Source organism: Protomyctophum parallelum (assembly GCF_964188405.1).
Source record: "Protomyctophum parallelum genome assembly, chromosome: 1".
Classification (NCBI taxonomy): Eukaryota; Metazoa; Chordata; class Actinopteri; order Myctophiformes; family Myctophidae; genus Protomyctophum; species Protomyctophum parallelum.
The window spans coordinates 72,194,115-72,215,264 of NC_139697.1; the positions used below are offsets into that span (position 1 = coordinate 72,194,115).

General features: G+C 42.9%; 2 protein-coding genes across 2 annotated transcripts in view; both read right to left on the reverse strand.

The window, feature by feature from the left end:
* Positions 1–7,156, reverse strand: part of LOC310874833 (beta-2 adrenergic receptor-like) — a 7,265-nt gene extending 109 nt beyond the window's left edge. The window contains exons 1-4 of the mRNA XM_083787705.1: positions 6,965–7,156; positions 3,951–4,068; positions 2,968–3,259; positions 1–2,492 (exon numbers count right to left, since the gene is read on the reverse strand). The exon at positions 1–2,492 is cut by the window's left edge and continues 109 nt beyond it. Coding sequence (XP_083643831.1) covers positions 1,595–2,492; positions 2,968–3,259; positions 3,951–4,068 — 1,308 coding nt within the window. The 5' untranslated portion in view covers positions 6,965–7,156 and the 3' untranslated portion in view covers positions 1–1,594. The remainder of the gene's footprint in view (positions 2,493–2,967; positions 3,260–3,950; positions 4,069–6,964) is intronic.
* Positions 1–21,150, reverse strand: part of ubtd2 (ubiquitin domain containing 2) — a 393,205-nt gene that overhangs the window by 55,696 nt on the left and 316,359 nt on the right. The window lies entirely within an intron of this gene.

A 21,150-nucleotide genomic window follows, 5' to 3' on the forward strand; every position in this document is an offset into this window, starting at 1 on the left:
AAACGGCACACTTCATGCATAAGTTGATGTCTTAAAACGTTTCAAAAGCCATTGCGTCATGGAGAGGTTGTCATGGGACACCAAGACGCACAGTGGTGATGTCCAAGCATTCTTTCTCGGCACGGTATGTCTTTCAGTCTGTCTATTTATGACTGCCTGCAACTGACTCAAAACCAGTGAAATGCCAGAGCCTTTGTCCTTGAGAGAAAACATTTATTCACAATGCATATACCTTCTCAAAAATGAGGCAACATTTCTATTACTGCAAGTAGAGGTAGACGAAGAAGGGCGTGCTAGCCCACGCATCTCATTGCGTGGTGTGGTCACTTTCAGAGAAGTATTATGCAAATTAGACTTGGCATTTGTTTTAATATGCTTGATTGATACCATGCTGGGGTGAACGTCACTCCTCTGGTCGGCTACAGTAGGCTACGTTAAAATGGAATGCGTAAACAACAGATGCCAAGCATTATTTGCAAATACCGCTTGACCCGTTTCTTTAATATACCGTGGCTGTCGTGTGGAAACTTTGTACTGTACGTCCAAAACCATAACTTTTCAGAAAATAAAAAACCCTGCTTTCCAGTGGATCCAATGGAGTTATGAGACTACTGTTATTATTTTTGAATTGGTAAAATATTGGTAAAACCCATAGACAGACATGAATCAATATGAGGTTTACCCCCGACAGAGATTATATATGACATGAGATAATTAACGAATATTTAATGCAAGGCCATATTCACATTCGTTAGCCACTTAAACCCACAGTAGTATAGGGCTTAAGTGGTACATTACTGTATATACAGTACAGTGCTTTGCCGTCAGACAGATAGTGAAAATAGTGGGGAAAAAATATTTTTAAATTGGTCCAAAATAAGGACATTGGGGTTAAAGTGCACGGTGAGCCCAAAACAGGTAGAAGAAAATAAAGTACGCCTAGAACTTTAAGCAACATCTGTGAGTCACTAATAGGAAACGCTAGAAGATATTTAGAGTTGTAAACTGTAGCTACTAGCCACTCCCTTTCAAAGGTTGGTGGCAAGATACGGCTGATACATTGGTGTTTTTACATTGATCATAATGTCTCACGGCTTTCAAAACATAATATTTTCCTACACACGATACATGTACTTTACATCTTCACAATGTACTAAAGAATAAAATGTGTGTTTCGATTTTCAAAAGGAGGGTACCACCTTCTTTTGGAGACACACCCTCTATAGAGGGTATGTGTGTGACATCATCATCATCATACCCAGAAGTTGTGCGAGAAGTCGGGAATGCATACTGAGTGGCAAAAAACGACTTTCTGGCCTTGACAGCCCATATACATCAAACAGATCAACCCCTTCCAGGGGATGTGGGTTTGCATTGTAACATTGTCTGTCATGATGTATCTGTGCTACTATGCATCAAACCAGATGTATCGCATAACAACATCACACACATTACACTCTCCACTGTCTCCAGTCGTGGTACTCCCTATAGGTATTTCAGTAACAGCGCTAAATGATAAGCAGTCCGTATTGCATTAACGTACCTCCCAGTCTTTGTTATCCAGTGCTTGACATAATCCCAATATTCTCTCTGGTCAAACGACAGAGGCCAGGTTTTCCTCACAGCTCCCGCTGTTGGTGCCATTGGTCTGCTGGTGGGCCAGAGAACCAGGGGATAAATCCAGAGGTGGGTCCCCGGTGAGAGGGGTGGGAGCACCCAGAGACAGTGAGCTTTCTGTGGTACGTCTTCCCAAGTTGTCCTCCCACATGGACCCCTGGGTGATGTCCAACCGTCGTTTCAGATCGTTAGCCTCCACGATCCCGTTTCTCCTACATGCAGACTTGGAGTAAGGGTCCATCCTCCGTCTCAGACATAGCACCTCCTGAAAGGCGTGCCTGAAGTAAGCACTGCGGCAGTAGATCAGTGGGTTAAAGGCCGAGTTGGAATAGCCCAGCCAGTTGAGCAATCTGAAAGGCAGGTCGTTCTTCAGCTCCACAAACGTCAACAGGATGTTGAGGATGAAGAAGGGAAGCCAGCATAGGGTGAAGGTGCCCATGATGATACCCAGAGTTTTCAGAGCCTTGTGCTCCCTAATGAAATTATAGGTTTTACAGAATGTCTGCTTGCCCTCCCCCTTTGCTCTGCTCCGTTTCTTCGACCCTTTCTTTAGCTCCTCCACTCCGTCGGCCGCAGGAGCCTGGCGCAAGTGTTGGAAGAGGCCCTCTTGCTCCCGCATTTTCTCCAGCTGTTTGTGGGCCTCCTGGAACACGCGGGCGTACGTGAAGATCATCACCGCCAGTGGCAAGTAGAAAGAGATGATGGACGACGACACGGTGTAGGCCGCGTTGGTGTTGAAGTCGCAGCAGTGCTCGTCGTACAGGCACTGTTGGGCCACCTCGTCGTTGGACACCGACCACTTCATGTGGATGGGCAGGAAGGAGATGAGGCCCGCCACCACCCAGACGCCCAGCACGATGCCAAAGGCACGACGCCTGCTCGGATAAAGGTCAAAAGAGAGGAAATGAAAGGGAGAAATTGGGCAACATGGTCTTTACAGAAATTGAAATGTTCAAAATACAAAGTCAAATATCTATAGTATAATGTATGAAGAACACTGATAACAAAAGTCTAAGATCAAAAACTTGTCAAAATCCTCCATCTTGGCCCAGGCGGTGGCGTAACCGTCTGGGCACCCGACTGGTAATCCAGTCGCAGTGTGCCGCGGGTTCGACTCCCGAGCCCGACACGGCCTTTACTGCATGTCTTCCCCCCTTCTCTCTCCTGTTTCCTGTCAGCCTACTGTCTGTCCCTTCAAAAAACCAATAAACGGCGAAAGCCGCAAAAAACATCTTAAAAAAAAAAAACTCCTTTTAGCTTTCTATGTCATCTTTTTTTATATTGTGAACCTGCAAAGCAATTAGACTGCACCAGATGCACCAAAGCCATCTCTCTCTCTCTCTCTCCTACTTGGTGAGCAGCATCGGGTAGCGCAGTGGCGAGGTGATGGCCAGGTATCGGTCCAGGGCGATGATACACAGCGTCTCGATGCTGGCCGTGACGCACAGCACGTCCGTCGCGGTCCACATCTCGCACAGGAAGTTGCCGAAGTGCCAGGTGTGCAGCAGGATGTAGGAGGCTCCGAAGGGGACCACGACCAGGCCCATGATGAGGTCAGCGGCGGCCAGTGAGCTGATGAAGATGTTGGTGACCGTGTGGAGACGCTGGAAGCGCAGGATGGCCGTGATCACCAGGACATTACCTATAGACAGTATCAAGGTTAGGCTCAACATGTTAACCACAATGAGCCCTAACATCCCTATTCTGGGGGCAAACATTCGGGCAGAAATAGCAGATCTACAAGTTCACAATGTGTAGTGTCACGATGAGTTGAAATCTTGTAGATGATTTGGTGTTGAGGTATAAACAACCCTTTAAGTAAATGGTGATTTCTTAGAATGGCCAGGGTGTATGCTGTATGGGGCAAGTAGTCCAAGTAGGCATACTGGGATACAAGCCAATGTTTTTGGGGGCTGAAAAAGCATATAAATGCCACCTTTGTACAGATTTGTTAAATTCCCCTTTAATGCCCAGAATGTGTTAATGCTCTTTTGAGAAAAATACAGTTCCAGTCGGAGAGTTTCTGAGCCTTGTCCTTTCATTTGTCAATCACTATGGCTCGCCAACATTTTAATATGTTCAATGCTCCAACATTCTAACGGAACTAAAACCAAAAGCCCCCTCACGCTTTTCTCCTAGAAAAGGTGTTGTTAAACCCACAAAAACATACACATACATATACGTACATATAAACATATACACATATATATTATATACATATATACATGTCCTCCTCTCCCCAACATAGAATATAACAAAGACAATGTAATTATAAAGAGAACATGACATTTTTTATTTTGGCTAAATGAATGACGAAGCAGAGGGACATTTACCAAAGACTATGACCATCACCAGAATGGCCATAAGAGCACCCACCAACGCGAGCATTGCATCGCTGTTCGCCGGCGACCCATCAGGAGACAGCACAGAGGAGTTATTCACGCTTTCCATCTGCAAAACAGGTCAGATCCCGATATAGTGGATGTTTAAAAGTGTCACGATATCAGTCTGTTGCACACTTTTACTGTTGAGTGATGTCCTAGTGTTTCCTGTTTTCCCTAGTTGTGTTTGCCTGTCTTGTCTTACCTCCGTGTCATTACTAGTTTTCTCCACCTGTGTCCTGTTAGTCTCCTAGCCAATCCCAGTGTTGATTGTTTGTTCTGTTCACCTGTGTATTGTGATCCCTGTGTCTACTTAAACCCTCAGTCCCTTATGTTCCCTGCTTGAATATAGATGCCTTTGACCAGTCTGTTCTGCATTTTGGGTCCTACTTCTGAGTCGCACCGTGACAAAAATACTTTAAATAAGACTTTGTTTATAGCCGAACTTGAATGCAATGTTTTCCAATTTTATTACTGACGGAGCCGTGCCATTGGTCCGTTGTTTTCTAAACACACCATAAAACCTTCTGATGCATACGGTTATTAAATTCCAGCTGCACAGTGTTAAACTAACATCCCAATCAGTCTGTGTGCCAGGGGTTTTCTCCATTTCATAAAGAACATTAAAATATCATTTTGCTGAACACACGGTTCATTCTAGGTTATTCTTTCATTTAAAATACAATTTGCCCATATACTGTATGTTTGGCTTCGAATACAGTCAATTAAATGATGTAGAATTACATCTCTGATTTAATTTTAAGGTGTGCTCGTCTGTTCTGGATTACCGGATTACTATTTCACTTTAAAGTGGTGCACCCAACCTCTACAAAAAGACAAAATCACAATATTATCCCTATAATTTTAACTTCAAACTGAAATAGAGTCAAGAGCAAAGCTAGTATTTTCATGTATTATTATCACACAGTAAGTACCTATACAGTGCATGATAATTACAAAAGATCAAAGTGGTGAGTCCACAAAGCCAATTAACTATTGGCTATAGAAAAATGTTGGTCTGATGCTTATAGGTTTGCCAGAGAAGAAATGCCTTCATATTTATTATTTTCATATAGAATAGGTGTCATTTCAACCTTAATATCACTTTATTTGTCACTTCACTCGGTTCACACAGGTGTGATTTTTTTAACCACTATGTCACTTAGGAGAATACATATGTTACAGTGTGTATGTTACATATGTTACTGTGTCTTGCCACCCTTTGGTTGTGTACAGTGGTGCTAAGAGGTTATACCTATTACCCTAAGGGTGTAACAGCGTGTTTCTTTTCTTTCTCTGTACTGTACAAGCTACTCACAAATTGCTGCATGTACACATACAGTAGGCCTACATATCATGTAGCAGCAGATATAAAATATGTCTGAAATTAAATATTAACATACATACATTATTAGTGCCAGTGTAATGGGAGCATTTAAGATTGGATTGTAACGGCGACAGGGCTCAGGTCTGTTGAGCAGCCTGATGACCTGGTTGTGGAAACTGAAACTGTCAGTTCGGCATTTGATACTGCCGTATCGCCTGCCTCAAGGTAGGCCTACTGCATGAGCTTGTGGCTGGGGTGGTTAGTGATAGTTAGTGACATTGATGACACATCATCCTTGGCTATGTTTAATTTAGTCTAGCCTGAAGAGACCTAAAAGGTGCCAGTTTATGGCAGTTTGGTAATTGGTACACACACACACACACACACACGCGCACGCACGCACACATGCACGCACGCACGCACGTACGCACGCACGCACACACAATACAGATACTCAGATGATCGAACATGCACAACTGATTTACTTACGTACATATACCGATATCACAATGACAATGGAGAGGTTGTTTTGTAGTGGTGCATGACAACCAAAAAAACAAAAAACATACAGTACAGGTACACACAAGAATACAGACAGACAGACAGACAGACAGACAGACAGACAGACAGATACACACACACACACACACACACACACACACACACACACACACACACACACACACACACACACACACACACACACACACACACACACACTCACACACACACACACACACACACACACACACACACACACACACACACACACACACACACACACACACACACACACACACACACACACAGGCTTATTTCAGCAAAGCAAACAGGGACAAAGGTAGCCTATAGACTCAGGTGCACTTTGGAGTGGGTTGGATGGAAAGCAATAAAGTTTAAGTTAATTTGCATTGTAGAATAATGTAGAGTAGTATACTTCAGAACTCAAATAAGCAAGGCACAGTTTTGTTGAAAAAAATAATCACTTGCTTACCACAGTATAGGTCAAAGGATTGTCACTACTCGGGAGCTTTGTCATAAAACATCGTCATAGCATGTGCGTGTGCATGCATGTGTGTGCATGTGCGTGCGTGCATGCACGTGTGTGTGCACACACGCATGCATGCACGCACAAGGTTGCACAAGGTTGTTAAAACCAAAAAATGCCCTCACTCTGGGCTACATTATCTTATGTCAGCAACCTGTCACAATAAGTCAAACATGGACTAGGTGGTTGTAGAGTTATGTATTATTCATTATTGTCATTTCACTTCTGCTATTTTGGGGGCCTCTTTACTTCATATGTTGTCTTAGCATTTGGGTTACACTGATATAATGGTACTTGCAGAATGATCAAGATTTAGACTGAAGCAAAGGTTGAATTCCACGGTTTAAAACTCAAATTAAGTCAGACTATTCTAAAACAAACAAACTGACAAACAAACATGCAGGTTTGTAAATAATATGAACTGTGCACTCAGGTTATATGAAGTAATTAAACAGGTTGCTTCAGTAACTATCAATGCACAATAAACAGGATCCATCTTTCAATTAGCATGTACAGTACGTACTTCATATAAAAACAGTGCACGTGCAAAGCATTATGTGCTGTCTCCATAACAATCTAGACATCTCTCACCTGTCCCTGTCTCGTCCATACAATCTTAAAGGTCCTCTGTGTGCATTGCACTCCCAATAACTTGATAATCCACAAAGTGCCTTCCAGTCCAAAACACAGAGTGGTATTATATGGGCTTAAAATCTCTCTTCCTCTTTAGCTCAGTTGGAGCCCCCGGTTTCGTGTGTCACACATGCACACAAACACGCATGCATGCACGCACACATTGTACACACATGAATGCAGTCTTTCACTCTGCCACATCACTCGCCTTGTGGAAGCAGCAGACTTGAGTCTCCCTTCTCTTATAGGCATGCCCCGGTGACATCACAGACATCATAGCCAATCGGCAGGAGCAGCTCACTCACAGTGTGTCTGATAAGTGAACAAAACTGTGCCCTGAAGGGAGGATAACGACTACACTGCTTTTTAAAGCTATTTACCATGGGAAAGGTTTGCCCTTCTGAGCAACACCCTGCCACACACACACACACACATGTACCTGGCTGCCACACACACACACGCACGCACACACACGCACACGCACACACACACACACACACACACACACACACACACACACACACACACACACACACACACACACACACACTGACAGTTTTAGGTCAGCACGCCACCATAAAGCTTTCAACTCTCAGCCACACTGTAAACCATTTATCATTCAGAAAAGGTTTACAACTTCTGACTTATAAAGTGTATTTTATAATAATAATAATAATTATTATTATTATTACTAATGATCCTGGAAGCTCACTCGCCAATGGGAGCTAGGCTCCACTGTACAATCTTGACTTGGCTGGAACAGCTGCCTTGTTTGCAGTGGCTGTGGAGGGGTGTGTGTGTGTGTGTGTGTGTGTGTGTGTGTGTGTGTGTGTGTGTGTGGAGGATTTACAGATTATTTACAGATTTTGAACACACACCATTTACAGATTTTGAACACACACCATGCTTCCATAACCATCAAACACATAATTCATCCAACAGAGATTAACTTCCTGGACACCACCGTATTTTTTCATACAATAGATCATACACATAAACGACTACTGACAAAAATATATTTTAAGGACACAGACACACACGCACTACTCCATAAACACAGCTACCACCCAAAGCACACTTTTGCAGGAATCATCAAATCACAAATCATTCGGTTTTTCAGGATTTCATCCAATAGGGAACATTTTAATCAGGCCACACACACACTCTTCACAGTCCTCAGAAGGAAAGGCTACAGTAAGAGATTTTTGCGTACAATCAGGAGCAATGCCCTGGCCTCTCTCTCCCCCACCCAGTCACTCTCCACAAACACTCTGCCTCCCACCCCTAACCCTCTCACCCCTAATTCGAACCCTAACCTCAACCCTATAGCTTTCCTCCCCAGCCACCTCAGAGCATGCATCCGGATCAGAGGCCTCTCTCTGGCGCAGGGACAGGGACGGACCTGGACGGGGCCACACATTACCCTCTCCTCTATGTCTTCCCTCCTCTAACTCTTCTTCTCCTAACATCCAGGCCATCGGCTCCTCTACCACTATAACACTACTCCCATTCATAACCACATTTTCACATACACTCCAACCACTACACCACAAGTTTAAACAGAATTTTACCACTACACAACAAAGTTACCCCTCATTACAAACCCATCAGGTCATTTCTGCACTCCTGGGAACCTGGGAGACCTCGTGCATTCCAAATTTTCCACTTTACCTCCCAAGCCCCCAAAGCCACATACACTCCATTTTAAACCCTGCAAATTCATCAACAACCCCCATAGTCACACTTCCTCCCCCATCACGGATCCCCTGTCTCTGACCACCCCCAATATAGTTTACATCATCACCTGCACACAATGTCATAAACACTACATAGGAGAAAACGGACATACACTATAGAAACACGCCTCAAACTACACCTATATCACATCAAACGAGCAGACATACACACAACTCTGTACACACTTTCAATCCCATCCTATCGCTAACCTCATCATTTCAGGTCTGGAATGTGGAGTCCGATGGACCAGTGGACAGCGGAAACTCATGGAACATAGATGGATTAAAAAATTGCAAACTGTAACACCCACTGGTCTTAATGAAAGAAGTTGATTTTTATCCCTTTTCTGTTCATTTATCTGTTAAAATAAATAAATGGTATCCAGGCCTTGCTGTGAACTTTTACTCTTTTATGGTCTTTTATGGTTGTTTTATTAATGTCCATTTTTATATCCCTTTTACCATTGGGTTTTAGAGGATGGTTTCGGACCATGGTTTAGGTATGCGGTCTAGTCTAACTTGGACTCAGGGGGGTGGACGCCTCTGCCTTGCATAGTCCCCAGTGAATAGGCATATTGCCCTTCACTGGTGGTAACCCTATTTTGGTATTCTTTTAAATATATGAAGGTATTGTGGGTTGGGATTTTACCAAAAAGCCCCCCTTTTAAATACATACATACATACATATATACATACTGTACATCCCAGAAGTTGAAGCAGTTTTTAAGGACCCACCCATTTTAACCAAATACATACATACATACATACATACTGTACTGTACTGTACTGTACTGTACTGTACTGTACTGTACTGTACTGTACTGTACTGTACTGTACTGTACTGTACTGTACTGTACTGTACTGTACTGTACTGTAGAAGAAACCACAGAAAGGCTGTACATTATTTCCACAGGATAAACCTTGGCGGCACACACATAATTTTATTCAGTTTTAGATAGGTTCACTAGTTGAATAAGTTCACTAGTTGATTAGTTAAATTCACTAGTTGAGAAATCCTCATAGTTGAACGTTAACACATGAGCTAATGAGAGAAGAAGGTGTTTTCACTTGTCAGGGGAAACAACAGGAAACATATTGCAGATGGCAGGAAGTGGCTATACAGCAAGTAGGTTTTGAGCTTACAGTGCCTTTCTGTCATGCATTTATGATCAAGATTAAAGACAGTTAGACATGAAAGGAGAGCTCCTCTTCACAAATTGCTATGCGCTGAGAGAGAGAGAGCACCGAACTGCACTTCAATCTTCAGCACGTCTTTACCATACGAATGCATGGCAGAAAGGCACTGGCAACTCAAAAGACATTTCTATGGACACACATACCGCATGAAATCGAAAGCGCTCCCCTAATTGTCTCCACCAGGCCGAAGGCATGGGGGGAGAGTATGTTTTGCACTCCGTCCGTCCGTCCGTCCGTCCGTCCGTGTGTCCGTGTGTCCGTCCATGAGCAGCTAATCTCGGCCACCGTTAACCCGGTCGATGCCAAATTTTGCACACACACTCCCTGGATGCCAACGATGAACCTCTGCCCCAAACTTTCCAGAACGGCCTGTTATAGCGCCACCAAGAGGCCGCTTTGTGCAAAACAAGTTTTTGCACAGTACACCTACAGATTTTGTCCAAACATCACGCAAATTGGTACACAGTCTCTCTAGAGCCATTCAACGAAACCGGTCTTTCAGATTTCCAGGATTTTGTCCCAACATCACGCAAATTGGTACACAGTCTCTCTAGAGCCATTCAACGAAACCAGTCTTTCAGATTTCCAGAACGGCCTGTTATAGCGCCACCAGGAGGCCGCTTTGTGCAAAACAAGTTTTTGCACAGTACACCTACAGATTTTGTCCAAACATCACGCAAATTGGTACAGTCTCTCTAGAGCCATTCAACGAAACCAGTCTTTCAGATTTCCTGAACGGCCTGTTATAGCGCCACCAGGAGGCCGCTTTGTGCAAAACAAGTTTTTGCACAGTACACCTACAGATTTTGTCCAAACATCACGCAAATTGGTACACAGTCTCTCTAGAGCCATTCAACGAAACCAGTCTTTCAGATTTCTCAGACTCCATCCTGATTGGTTAAGATTGGCTTCCAAAGTTCACAGGAGTGCTCAGTTTCAAACAAAATGCTGCAAATCATGAACACATCGCGTGATTTCCGTGAAATTGTGCACCCACATTCCCACTAGGCCGAGGACGAAATGCCACATGAACAATTTCAACTCAGCCTCAGGTGGCGCTATAACTGGCCGAAAACTGTTTTTACCTCTAACTGCACGGATCTGTGGATAACTTTGTATGCCAACTCCCTAGAGGCCAAGGAAAAACCTTTGCCTGGAATTCTTCACATCTGCTCATCCTGGTGGAGACCTGTGCCCAGAAGGGCACTTTTTCTAGTTGCTCTTGATGTGCTGGTTGGTACTTCCTTGCATAATTCCGCCACCATCGTTGTATGGATGTGTGTGTGTGTGTGTGTGTGTGTGTGTGTGTGTGTGTGTGTGTGTGTGTGTGTGTGTGTGTGTGTGTGTGTGTGTGTGTGTGTGTATGAATGGGTGAATGGGTGAATGTAATGCACAATCTATGTGAAGCGCCTTGGATAAAGGCGCTATATAAATGCACCATTTACCATTTTACAGTGGACAGTGGCTCAGTGAAAAAGGTAATCTGCTTGGCAATCAGAAGATCCTGGATATACATCCAGGCAGATGTCCCACTATGAATAGTATTCTAACTTTACAGAGAGCTTCTATAAATGTGTAGCCATGGCTGCACGCCGCCGCCGTGAGGCAATTCCTCCAGAGCTACTGTAGAGGAATATCCTATCTAGTGAGGAAAACTGAGGGGAGAAGACTCAACCCAATAATGACCGAGCCAATATCCCATCCTTTCCCCCAACACACGAAGATAACCACCTGGGATCGGCTGGGACATACTAACTTTAAGTGAAGAGAGGCCTTGCATGGCTGCCACTCGCCGTTAGGCCATTCCTCTATAAGGAATATTCTACTGAACTGTTTTCACAGGGCTTACGTGTAGTGCGACCATTCACCGTTAAGCCAACGTTCCTCTACGGCAGTATGAGGAAACACCATCGGCCCGATGTTCCTGTAATGCCGCTATAGAGGAACATCTACTTTACCATTACACCAGCGTTCCTCTAATGCCAATATGAGGACACAACAATTACTAATGCCACTATAGAGGAACATCTACTGAACCATATTTAGCATTAGCTTTTAACAAGAACTTCCCCCCGCGACAAGGTATTATGCAAGGTAATAAAGATTACCAGTCCTGAACAAATACGGCACTGCAATCATGAGCGGCATATGTTCTCATGAGGCCTTTGAGCAATTGATTTTGAGCTTTAGTTAAAATAAGCTTCATATCATGCAGAGCCAAGAAACTGTGCAAGACCACCCTCGTCCGGAACTAAGATGAGATACACTACTATGCCCCTTACAAGCAATCTATAATCATGCTGCAGAATCAACAGCACTGCAGCCTGCACATGGGTGATGGTGATGGACTTCTTCGCCAGATACTAGAACCATCACCTTCGAAGAAACCCCGGCCAACACCGGCTGAAGAAGCATTGATGAATCTCCTGACTGTAGCAACCTTATAGGACATCTGTGATTTGTGCTGAAAGAAAGCTAGGACCAAAACAACATCTGAGGGTCGTGAACATGTTGAACGCATGAGCCACAGATAACAGATAAAACATGCTTTGAGAGAAAGCAGGCCTGAGATGTGTGCCTGACCTGTATAGCCACTTCTTTTTATTATGATAATTATATTAGTAATACTTTATTAATTAATTTAACATAACACTAAACAGCTTCTATGAGGAATTGATGACAAATGGCTATAGTTATTTGACAACATCGATGCCATTAACTATGAATTTATTTACTTGCATCCTACTATAAATGTGCCACGTCTCTGTGTGCGTGCGAGCTTGTGTGTGTGTGTGTGTGTACGGTTGTAATGCACTTAGCTCGAGAACCGTTTGCCCCACCGACTTCAAATTCGATACACGCGTTCCACACCCCCACGGGGAGTGCGGTGCCCGGCATCGAGTCGGTCGGACCCACGGTTGTCCAGAACCACCACAAAAGCTCTGGTCAGGCTCTGTCAGTGGGCCTAATCAGTCTAAATTGATTACTTAACCAGTCACGGTCAGTTTGCACTCTTCAGGCACATGCAGGCAGACAGAGGCAGACAGATATACGAAGATCTCCATATACAGTATGGGCACAAAAGGGACAGATAGTTTAAATGGGTGCTAAGTTGACGACGGGTATTATTAGGCCACACATCATTTATCCTAGCAAGACAATAGACTTGAGTCGCCATTGCCAAGATAAATACTCGCCCCTACTTTGTATTTCCCTTCTCTCACTCCTCTCACTCTCACAGTAGTGTTTCCGCTCTCCTTCCTCTCTCCACTCTGTGGGGGTCAGAGGGTAGAGCCGTGGTGGCGGTATGAGTGAAAGCAAGAAAAGTGTTGCACAAAAGTGGTATACTAGAGATGTACCGATACCATTCTGCAGTAAGGGGATAAAGCATTGCCATAAGGTCTCCACATTTGTGGAATAAACTTCCAATATTTCACTGTGACTGAGTGAATTTCTTTTTTACCTTTTTGAATCTTGAACCTCCATTTTCCACTCCAGTCCAGTGTTAGGACCCATCTTGATGACACAGGCCAGGCTAGCTCTCAGAGCCACCTAACAGGTGACAAAGAAAATGAGTCGACTAATGACCGGTGCGGTCATTAGTCACACTTTGTCACTCAGTTTAGGTGGCATTGAGCATGGAGCTGCTTAATAGGACCAACTGGTGGAAACGCTGTCTTCTCTGGTCGGCCAGACAGTGATGTACTGCACAAACTGCCTCAAAAGCTACAGAGATGACAGCTGTATTTATAAAGCCTCAAGCTACAGCACATTTTCCTCCAAAATCACCTGCTCTAATAGAAGCTAGTACGAAGCCCCTAGTTAGTTAGTTGCTGCGAGAGTGAGGTCTAGCCAACACCAACTCGGGATTCCTGAATCGCTGCCCTCCACAAATTCCTATCCAACAACAGTTTCTTGAGCTCTGCAGTGTTGGCAGCCAAGCTGTCGCGCCGCAGCACGTCTACATAGGTGGTATGCTTCTTTCCCCTCCTGGCTTTGCCCTGGGTTGGCTCACGTAGGGTCAATTTACTTGCCTCAAGTGTGCCTGACGCAGTGCCCTGCCAGCCTCATCCTTCTCTCTCTGACTTGTCCGTGACGCGTGGTAGGTTCCCATAGAGGTCCACATTTCTGATGCGGTCCGTCCATGTGACATCTAGTGCCATTCGTAGCATTCTTGTCTTGCTTTTTCCTGTTGTACTGTGAGGGTTCATGTCTCTGCCCCATACAGCAGTACTGACTCCACAGTAGCTATGAACAGCCGCATTAAGGTCTTCTCCCATGTCTGATTTCCACACTCCTCATTGCTTTCCAGGCAAGTGCTCTCCAAACCTTCAGATCCTGTTCGGTTGAGGCAGTCCAGGCCCGAGGTACTTGAAGTCCTCGACTTGCTCGAAGCCCCTAATACGGTAATAAAAGGGGAGCTTTTTTTCCTCCACTGGTCACCTTTTGGAAACTCGGCTCCAATGCTGCTTTGAACAAGTCGAATAGGAGATAAAGAATAATGTCTATTAGCTCTAAGACACGATTACTGGTTTTATGAGTAAGTTCATTGATGACGACGTTCCAAAAAAGAGTGTTCAGATTCACCCTACTAAATGGAAACCATATAGATTAATGGCAAGTGAGTCTGTCATTTTTCATGGTGAGGTCAAAAATGATTTCATGTATCATTCAATATTTTCACAGAGAATGTCAAGAAGTGTAATGTTTTCCTTTCCTTGCACCAAAATGAAGTAGATATTTTAATAAATATATTTGATTTGTAAATAATGTCCTGCTCCACCAGAAGCTTAAACTCATTTGGAGAAAAGTACAACGTTTTAGTACTTCTGGGACATTATTGGATTGTGCATAAACATATAATTCGCCACACCTCACATCACACCCACCACACCCACATCAAATCACTGCCAATGCAAACTAAGCAATCTGATTGTGGTTGGAGAGTTCCAGGCTCTCTCTACAGTACACAATTGGGCACACATTTTATTTACTTTATTTCTCCAAAAAAGTTTCAGATGTATCACAAAGTAAAGTACGTCTTTCAAACGAGAAAGGAAACAGAGAGGTTTCGGTGTGTGTAACACTCACATGGATTGGTGGGCTGTTTGTCACAAACATCTTTTTGCAACTGTACAACTGCACTGTGTAATACAGTATGTAGTGGTATGATATGTGGTAGCTTTCATGTGTGGGTGGAAGTGTTTCTGTGTGTTATCCTAGTACCATGTGTCGTGCGTGCCCTCTGGGCTGCAGGGGCCCATACTATTTTTTGCAGCTTACAGCAGCTATCCTGTCTATTCATCTCTAAACATTCCAGCATTACATGCTGCTCAACAGATATGTACAATATCGTCGCGTGGAAACCTTATATGGCCAGGAATAAGGATGGATCTGATTTAGTTATTATTTAATAGTCAAAAACCCTCTTAATACTTTTCATTGTTCAATATTTAAAAAATCTTTAGGCATTTTATCTCTGCTCAGCTCAGCTGTCAAAACATGTACTGTATGTTGACGTTCGCTGTTCACTTTCAGCTTCATGGAAGCTGAAAAAACACTGCAAAGCTGGTCAAAGTATCAAAATGTGTCTGTCGTGACTCGTGACTCCATAAACCGGTAACCGAGTTTCCTCAAGCTTAGAATCCGGTGAGTGTAGGTCATGCCAACCCCATTTAGGCCTGACGTCGAAAATAAAAAAATGTTCTAAATCCTGACAGTTTTCTGAAATAGGCCTACCTATCAGTGGTGCTCAATATTTCATGTCAAGGACCCCACAAATTATATGGAATTGACCCCCGGCCCGCATCTGAAAGTATGTTGCTCCAGGAACCCCTCAGAAGCAAATAGTTCAGTTAAAAACGTTCACTGTAAGAATACAAAAGAATAATACATTCAAAGATTTGTGCTACATTTTCACGATTTAAAAAAAATAGCAGACCTACAAGCTCGTAGCGCGGCAGTGAGCTTGAGCTTGTAGATCTGCTATTTTTCAATAGCTAAAGTTTAAAATACCAAAAGGGGTTCCCGTTCAGAATGGGTTAAACACAAAAGACTCGTACCTATACAGTAAACATGGTAACCATAAACATAATCATGTAATGCCAAAACACAACCAACGTTTTAATGCTTCATGTTTATGCTTTGTCGTCTGATGTTCCCACATGCCGGAAGTAGCAGATTTACAAGCTAACAGCATGACACATCACGTAAAGAATTGTAGAGCTTAGATCTTGTGAGCTTATAGATCGGAGCTCGAAAACTAGGGTTTACATACATGATACTGTACCTGAAGTTATGTTGGTGAAACCCTTTAGTTTATCCTATACTTACTGTAAATGATGACGTCACCCGAGTTAGCTCTATACTGTACTAATTGGTCTTCTCATTGTTTCCTTTTACACCAAGGGCCCTATCTTGCACGTCACCAATTACCCCTTATCCCTAAACTTATTAAAACATTTTGAAATAGTTCAACTTGCTGATCTACATTGACATGTTGTGAGCTTGTAGATCAGCTATTTGAACTATTATATAATGTTTCAAAAATAGTAAAACATGGCAAGAGTCTTCATCTAGATTCTGAGGGATTCTAGGGTTCTGAAAAAAGGTTCTTGTTCCTGGCCCACGTCTTCCCTTCACTTTCTTCCCTCTATTTAATGCATGCCCCCCAGTCAACCCCATAGTTATATCATCAGTCTTTGTCCTCCACAGTGCAAAATGTTTTAGTTGAGTCTAGTTCAGCAGGAATGAAGACTGGACTATAGTTAAACAAGGTGAATGAAAGATTCCGGTTTGTGGGAAAAGTACACTGCACTTCAACCTGACGTTCCTATTTTGGGCATGTCATTACAGGTGAAATGTTTATTTTTATTATACAAAATGTTTCATTCACAATGTGCGTTTGTGTGTGTGCACGACTGCGCACGTACCTGACAGATGTCAGTGTCTACAGATTGTGACCTAGATCTTACTACGGATTTCTTGACGCTCCCTTTTATCACACATCGCACTCTCTCTCTCTTCTCAGTCTCACTTCATCATTCATCATTTCCTTGTTTTTGAGTGGTGCAGCCACTCCAATGAATAGCAATGTGTGTCCGGGGTACCAACAGGTGAAAAAGTGGTGCTGTTGAGCTTCAAACTGTGAACGGGTACATCATGGGAAGCAGAGTTCTTTTGGTAAGGAACAGCAATGTGTGTCCCTATGTCTGTTTAGAAAAGCACGCACAGCACCACTCAGTTCAGAGAACTTCAGACGGGGTGATTTTTTAAATCCTGCGTGTCAGTCCCTCTCCTCTCCCTCATCACTATATTTCAAATGTCAGTGACGTTTACCTTCCTATCCTCCATGTTCGTCTTCACTTTATCACAGCAACTATATACGTATAGTGCTTTATAGGAATAATGTTCCTGTTAACTCAAGTGATCTACATTGCCCTGCCTGCAGCACTGCGAGGCAGTACATTGTAATGTGTGCTTTGCGTGTTGGTTTGTGAGAAAATGCATGCGGGCTAGCGCCCTTAGACACGTACCAAACAAACATACTATATTCAAGTGATTTGTAGGTGTTATTAGCACCACTCAAAAATGTAACCCAATGCGTCCTTCCCTTTATCTGGGAGTACAAAAAACACAGGATCAAAAAATCCCATCTCTGTAAAAGCAGGTTGGTGGGCTTGCTCTGCCAGATTTTTGCCTGTATTACTGGTCATCCAATGTTAGAGCAATGTTAGGCCTGGTTAAACAACACAGCTGAACCTCCCCGTTGGCTACAATGGGAGCAGGAGAAATGTCGCCCATACTGTTTAGGTTCAATAATATTATCCCCCGTGGCCTTAGATAAATCCATTTACAATGGATGCCTTGTTATTCACAGTATGATAAGAATCTGGAAACAAATCAAAACTTATTTTAGGAACAATTAACTCACTATCTTTTTCTGCTCCCTATAGCTGATAACCCCTCATTTCCACCATCCCAACTGGATGACACGTTTGCACAGTGGAAGGGTTTGGGTATACACACAATTGGTGACTTATATATAGGTGAAACTTTTGCCTCATTTGCTCAACTGCAGGAAAAATATAGACTCCCTAGGAGTAACCTTTTTAGGTTTCTACAGGTTAGGAACTACATCCGTAACTTTTCTCACACGTTTGAGAGAGCTACACCTTCATCCCTAGATAAGTTCCTTCTTAATAATATAGAACCAGACGTGAGGGTGTCACATCTTTATGAATCATTTCAAGTGGCAAACCTACCTACAACATCAGCTATTAAGTTGGCATGGGAAAATGAGCTGGGGACTTCAATTTCAGAGGAGCTCTGGGAAGTTAATGTGTGCTCTATCAACTCCAGTCATACATATATTCATATATGCATTATTCTAAATTAAAATTACATAACATATTCCCAGATATTTCTTCGCACTGTGACAAATGTAATGCAATAGATGCAAATCTTCTTCACAGCTTCGCCCTTTGCCCTCGGATACAAAGATATTGGATTAAGATATTTGAGACGCTCTCTGATATTTTGAGTATTCATATTGACCCCGATCCTGTACTAATTATTCTGGGTTTGTCAGACTCCATGCCTATAGGTTGACGAGAGCACAGAAACAACTCTTCTCATAATATTATGGTCTGATTACAGCAAAAAAAAAATGACGCACTGGAAAAAGGAGGAGGCTCCTGCATTTAAGCACTGGTTAAATGAAATGACTAGTAGACTTCATCTTGAGAGAATAAGGTATTTCCTGAGAAACAGGGAGAGACAGTTTGATAAGGTTTGGCTGACCCTTGTCCATTACCTGAGTAGAAACAATTAACAGACAGGATACCATTGATATGGTTGACTGTACGCCATTTTCTTTTCAGATGTTTTCCATGAGCTTTCTATCATCTTATTATCTATAGTATGCGGTGTCACTGAGCAGTATAGTGGGAGGGTTGAGGGATTTCTTTCTCTTATTTGTCTTTGTATTTTTTCTTTCATTTTTTCTTTTCTATATAAGAAAAATGTATTTCATATCATGTTTGTGTAACAATTTATAATCTGTTCAATAAAAACCTATTTGACAAAAAAAAAAGTAACCCAATGCTTCCCTCCTTAGCACACAGAATTAAAGTCATACTTAGACAACTTCCAACTCGGCCCTCAGTGTCTCACAAAGCTTTGCACAAACATAAACATTGCGTGAAGCCCGGCACAAATGTCATGCAAAGCCCTGCGAAGCCCCCCAACAATAAGCCAAGCTGAGGGTCTGTTTGGCTTATCAGGAAGCCCTGCCGATCAGTCAAGCTGAGTTCAGAGGCCTTCAGGAAGCCCAGAATCTCTGTCTCACCCTCAAGCCGCTCTACATACAGTACATGGTATAGGCTACATACATGCTTTTTCAGTTCTCGTAGGTCCCCCAATCGCCTTTCAGCAAACTCACAGAAGAGAGACAGCAGAGAGAGAGAAGAGAGCAGTGGTGGAAAGTAACTAGACATTTACTCAAATACTGTACGAGGTATTTGTACTTTTTTTGTACTATTTCCAATTTCCAATATTTCTACCTCTCATCTCAGAGGCAAATGTTGTGTCAGGCACGTGCAGAGGGGGGGGGGGGTATGGGGATAGGGGGGCTTGAGCCCCTGCCCTTTTGCCTCAAAGTGCCCCTTCCTAAAGAAATCATAATAAAATAATACATCTTTTATATAATAATATTGTCCACATAAGGGCATGTGGGGGGGGGGGGGGGGGGGCAATGGGGGCCCCCAGGGAGTCAAGTCAAAGTCATACAATTTGTCACACATGTTACCACAGTGAAATTTGTTCTCCGCATTTGACCCATCTCTTGGAGCAGTGAGCCGCAGCCAAGGAGCGGTGAGCTGCAGCCATGCCGCACTCGGGAATCATTTGATTAGTAGATTTGACCCCCCAATCCAACCCTTTGAGTGCCAAGCAGGGAGGCATTGGGTCCCATTTTTACAGTCTTTGGTATGACCCGGCCGGGGATCGAACCACTGTCTGGTAGGCCAATAGAGCGTTGCAGTCCCGCCCCTACCATGGCCCAGGAAATGAATCTCCGTTCACTTTCCTCATAGACATTTCAGAAAGTATTTATTTAAAGACCTTTTAAGCGTCGTACGAAGCCAACTCGAGTCGTGACAAATCATGACAACACACACAATATTTTGGACAAAACAAATAATTACATAGAAGAAAAACAACAAAAAAGTGTTGTAACCTGCCGTTTTTTTCTACTTTCTAATTCTTTGTTTGACCCGAAAAAATTTGTTTGTTGTCATGATTTGTCACGACAAGAGTTGGCTTTGTCCGCAGCGTAAACGTCTTTAAATAAATACTTTCTGAAATGTCTATGAGGAAAATGAACGGAGATTCATTTCCTGGGCCATGGTAGGGGGCGGGACTGCAACGCTCTATAAGGGCTTATATGGGGGGCCAATAAGGTACTTGTACTTTACTCCAGTACAATATTTGAAAACTTTACTTTGTAGATTTTGATTATTATTACAAAACATGTATTAACCACTTATTTCAGCCCTATTTACATTTTGGCCATTTGAAAATATCTGATCTACAAACTTATAAGTACATTTTGATGTAGTAAATTTGGAATTCCGGACTTTTACTTTGATTTGATTGATTGAAATATTTATGAACAGTTTGCAGAATTACAGTACATTTCAAGCACAACTCAATACAAAGACTGTTAACTGTGAGTGGACGTCCCAATAAAGCATTACACTTGTTTACAAGAAGGTTCACCTTGTTCAATTAATTAAAACATTTAGACACGTACAGATAGACACTTCTATATAGCCAAAGAACAGAACATGAATTCATCATTACTTCAGTAACCTCAGTTGTATGACTCGAAGAAGAGAGTCATAAATGTCGAGACCCCCTATGACACTTCGAGATGAACTTAATGCAACTGACTATTTCTATCTACATTGCAGTATTGATACTTTAACTTAAGTAAAACATGTTTTAGTCTTTACATACGTAAGTGGTGCTGTATTTCCCTGAAAACAGATTGGAAAGGCACAAGGCAATGTTTTAATAATGCTGTTTAATAAGGCTTCCTTGTGCAATCTATAGCTATGGATGGCAGAGAGAGAGAGAGAGAGAGAGAGAGAGAGAGAGAGAGAGAAACTCTAATTAGTCTGTGAGCCAATATGGTTGGTCGGTATAGGC